The sequence below is a fragment of the Cyclopterus lumpus genome, chromosome 15 (genome assembly GCF_009769545.1).
Source record: "Cyclopterus lumpus isolate fCycLum1 chromosome 15, fCycLum1.pri, whole genome shotgun sequence".
Taxonomy (NCBI): domain Eukaryota; kingdom Metazoa; phylum Chordata; class Actinopteri; order Perciformes; family Cyclopteridae; genus Cyclopterus; species Cyclopterus lumpus.
The window spans coordinates 730001-735000 of NC_046980.1; the positions used below are offsets into that span (position 1 = coordinate 730001).

Sequence of the window (5000 nt, forward strand, 5' to 3'; positions counted from 1 at the left end):
AGGTACACGAGGTACTCTTTACTCCTCTATCTGACGTACACGAGGTACTCTTTACTCCTCTATCTGAGGTACACGAGGTACTCTTTACTCCTCTATCTGACGTACACGAGTTACTCTTTACTCCTCTATCTGAGGTACACGAGGTACTCTTTACTCCTCTATCTGAGGTACACGAGGTACTCTTTACTCCTCTATCTGAGGTACACGAGGTACTCTTTACTCTTTACTCCTCTATCTGAGGTACACGAGGTACTCTTTACCCCTCTATCTGAGGTACACAAGGTACTCTTTACTCTTTACTCCTCTATCTGCTGTAAACCTGGTCTCTGATCAGTGGTTACAGTCCCTCAACACGCGACGCTCAGTCGCTGCAGATTAATTACAAAAGGCAGAAATAAAACGATAAAGACACGAAGAGATGAAACGAGGATGAAAAGATCAGCTGCAAGAATAAAAAACCTTAATCGGAGATTATTTAAGAGCACATAATCAATCACTCCTCATATGAAGGTAATCCACATTGTTTCCACCAGAACATAGGTTTCTGTGTGATAGTGTGTGTTTGCTTGTGTGTTAGTGTGTGTGTGTGTGTGATAGTGTGTGTTTGCTTGTGTGTTAGTGTGTGTGTGATAGTGTGTGTTTGCTTGTGTGTTAGTGTGTGTTTGTAGATTTGTGTGTGTGTGTGTTAGTATGTGTTTGTAGGTGTGTGTGTGTGTGTGTTAGTATGTGTTTGTAGGTGTGTGTGTGTGTGTGTTAGTATGTGTTTGTAGGTGTGTGTGTGTGTTAGTATGTGTTTGTAGATGTGTGTGTGTGTTTGTGTGTGTGTTAGTATGTGTTTGTAGGTGTGTGTGTGTGTTTGTGTGTGTGTTAGTATGTGTTTGTAGGTGTGTGTGTGTGTTTGTGTGTGTGTTAGTATGTGTTTGTAGGTGTGTGTGTGTGTTTGTGTGTGTGTTAGTATGTGTTTGTAGGTGTGTGTGTGTGTTTGTGTGTGTGTTAGTATGTGTTTGTAGGTGTGTGTGTGTGTTTGTGTGTGTGTTAGTATGTGTTTGTAGGTGTGTGTGTGTGTTTGTGTGTGTGTTAGTATGTGTTTGTAGGTGTGTGTGTGTGTTTGTGTGTGTGTTAGTATGTGTTTGTAGGTGTGTGTTTGTGTCTGTGTGTTAGTGTGTGTGTGTTTTTAATTCTAAACTAAATATAATTATTAAATAATAACTAAATGATAAATATTGTGTTTTTATGTAAGGGGACATAAATACATCATGTGTATTTTACATTTTATTATTTAGTTTAATTAAATTAAAATAGTCAATATATTGATGACCAGTTATCGGCATAATTCACAGTTCATGAAGTTTATTAATTATTATTATTGTTAACCTTTTGTTCATCTTTCATCCACGAGATAAAAAAGAATATTAAAAAAGAGTTTGTTATATTAACTAAATAATAACGACTTTGTTTCCATGACGATGTCGGTCTGGAGTCCTCAACTGTATCCTGACCTAACGAGTAATAATCATAATCTAATTGATTAGAGTATAAAGTAATATTATAAATGATTAGGGTTTACAGTCCTAATTGTTATATATAAAGTCATTATTTAATTAATTTAAAGTAATAATTAATTTATATAAAGTCATCATTTAATTTATTACGTATAAAGTCATAATTTCTTCCCTTTTTTCCCTGTCAAAGGTTATTTTTGGGGAGTTTTTCCTGATCTGATGTGAGGTCAAAGGTCAGGGATGTCGTATGTGTACAGATTGTAAAGCCCTCTGAGGGGAGTTTGTGATATTGGGCTATACAAAATAAACTGAATTGAATTGAATTGAATAATATAATTAATATAAAGTCATAATTGAATTGATAGAAAGTCATAATTGAACCTATTATGTATAACTTCATAATGTAATTGATTTTAAATCATAATTAAATTGATTAGAGTTTAAAGTCATCATATAATTGATTAGTGTATAAAGTCATCATATAATTGATTAGTGTATAAAGTCATATTATAATTGATTAGTGTATAAAGTCATCATATAATTGATTAGTGTATAAAGTCATATTATAATTGATTAGTGTATAACGTCATCATATAATTGATTAGTGTATAAAATCATCATATAATTGATTAGTGTATAACGTGGTAATAATAATTGATCAACTCTATTTAATTGATTAGTTTGAACACGCTGGGCCTCAGTGATCAAACATCAACAACATAAATTAAAAAGTCTCTTCGGGACATCCTGATCCGATTGGAGGGAAATTGGTGCAATTAATCCTCCGGGATGAGGAGAGGGACACGCCCCCCCCACCTCTCACTTCTGATTGGATGTCGCTGTGATCCCCGGAGACCGGGACCGGATAAATGGAGCCCGCCACCCGGACTGTCCCGCTCAGTGCATGCTCCTCCTCCTCCTCCTCCTCCTCCTCCTCTTCATCCTCCTCCTCACTAGGACCACAGTTCAGCCTCCTGATGAGCACCGTGGCGGGACGGGAGGAGCTGGAGGAGAAGCCCAAAGTCAAGATGTTGTCTCCGGGGTTTGGGATCGATAAGACCCGCCTGCACGGCTCCGGGTTCCGGTCCAAAGGCTTCGCCATCACCGACCTTCTGGGCCTGGAGTCGGACCTCCAGGCGCGGCATCAGCCCAGCGGGCCGCCGACCTCGGGCCTGTCCGTGGGGGGCTCGGCCCCCGGGGTGGAGCCGCACGGAGTCGGCGGCGGCCTCGGCGGATTCTCGTTCCCGGGGGGGTCGCTGCCGCTCGGGTTGGGGTTCCTGTGCAGCCTGGCGGCCCAGCAGCCCCCCGGAGGGCCCTGCTTCCTGCCGGGACACCTGCCGCTGCTGCAGGCCCGGGCAGACAGCCACTACCTGCAGAACCTGGAGGCCCAGAGGGACGCCTACTCCGGTACGGATCACTGGGTTCACTGGCTGGAGCGGCTCTCCTGTTCGGGACTGGAACCGGACCTTTGTGACCTCGGTCCAGATCGGTTCGGTCCAGATCGGCTGGGATCTCTTTTTAAACAACCCATTTATAATAATAATAATAATAACGAATATTATTATGTTATTAATAATAATAATAATAATAATAATAATGAATATTATTATTTTAATAATAATAATAATAATAATGATTATTATAAAAGTAGTAATAATTATTATTATTATTATTATTATAATAGTAGTAGTAATTAGTATTACTATTATAATATGTATGATTATTACTATAATGATCATTATTATTACTATTACTATAATAATATTAACTTAATAATATTTAAGTGTCTTTGAGTATTATGAAAAGCGCTATATGAATTAAATGCATTATTATTATTATTATTATTATTATTATTATTAACCTGCACGTTTATTTTCTGCGGTTCTGTAAAAGGTTTGAGACATTCGGCTCACTTCGGCTCACTTCGGCTCACTTCGGCTCGGCCTTTCAAAGCGTTTTCATTTTTTATCAAACAGCTGGAACTTGTTTTTTTGTCTCGTTTTTTTTTTTGTATTGTCTTTTTTTAAACTATTATCTTGAACGCTCGTTTTTAGCTCGGTTCGGCTCGGCTCGGTTCGGATTGAAATAATGACAAATTAAAAAGCTTTTCTAATATTCCAGCTCTTTTCATCGTGTTGGTGAATGATAATCCATGACTTTATTATTAATTAATATGGAGGAAACGACGTTTTTGCTTCATGTCCACGAAATCATAATAAATAAATATATTTCGATGAAATCTTAATAAATAAATATATTTCGATGAAATCTAAATAAATAAATATATTTCGATGAAATCTTAATAAATAAATATATTTCGATGAAATCTAAATAAATAAATATATTTCGATGAAATCTTAATAAATAAATATATTTCGATGAAATCTAAATGAATAAATATATTTCGATGAAATCTAAATAAATAAATATATTTCGATGAAATCTTAATAAATAAATATATTTCGATGAAATCTTAATAAATAAATATATTTCGATGAAATCTAAATAAATAAATATATTTCGATGAAATCTTAATAAATAAATATATTTCGATGAAATCTAAATGAATAAATATATTTCGATGAAATCTAAATAAATAAATATATTTCGATGAAATCTTAATAAATAAATATATTTCGATGAAATCTAAATAAATAAATATATTTCGATGAAATCTTAATTAATAAATATATTTCGATGAAATCTAAATGAATAAATATATTTCGATGAAATCTAAATGAATAAATATATTTTGATGAAATCTAAATGAATAAATATATTTCGATGAAATCTTAATAAATAAATATATTTCGATGAAATCTAAATGAATAAATATATTTTGATGAAATCTAAATGAATAAATATATTTCGATGAAATCTTAATAAATAAATATATTTCGATGAAATCTTAATAAATAAATATATTTCGATGAAATCTAAATGAATACATATATTTCGATGAAATCTAAATGAATACATATATTTCGATGAAATCTTAATAAATAAATATATTTCGTTGAAATCTAAACGAATACATCCGTAAATGACGTGGGTTGGTGAATTAATGACGCGTAATGACGTGTTTCCGGTGCCTCCCCAGATGAAGAGTGTCTCTCCGACCGCAACGACTCGAAAGGCTCCGCGAGCTCTCAGAAGAGGAAGAAGAGGCGACACAGGTGAGACTCACCTGAGGCTTTAATATCATAACAATATTTAAGTCATGGGAGAACTATTCGTTCTGTCTGTCATTCTTATTATATTTATATTTGTTATATTATATTATATTTATTTATATTTATTATATATTTGGTCTTTTTTTCTTATCCATCCAAGCTTTTTAAAATGAAGTCTTGTGTTTTTAGTTAAGGATACTATTTTAACTACTTAATTTAATTATGAATGTGTCTCATATTCATATTTATCTACATGTGTGTATCTATATATGTATTTAGCTCTAAATAAATTTAACTGATAGAATAATATAAAAATGAATTAGAG

The 5000-nt window shown here is 34.1% G+C and overlaps 1 protein-coding gene across 1 annotated transcript in view; it reads left to right on the forward strand.

Moving 5' to 3' along the window:
* The first annotated feature begins 2479 nt into the window (after positions 1–2479).
* Positions 2480–5000, forward strand: part of vsx1 (visual system homeobox 1 homolog, chx10-like) — an 8969-nt gene continuing 6448 nt past the window's right edge. Inside the window, exons 1-2 of the mRNA XM_034552290.1 lie at positions 2480–2909; positions 4603–4678. Coding sequence (XP_034408181.1) covers positions 2480–2909; positions 4603–4678 — 506 coding nt within the window. The remainder of the gene's footprint in view (positions 2910–4602; positions 4679–5000) is intronic.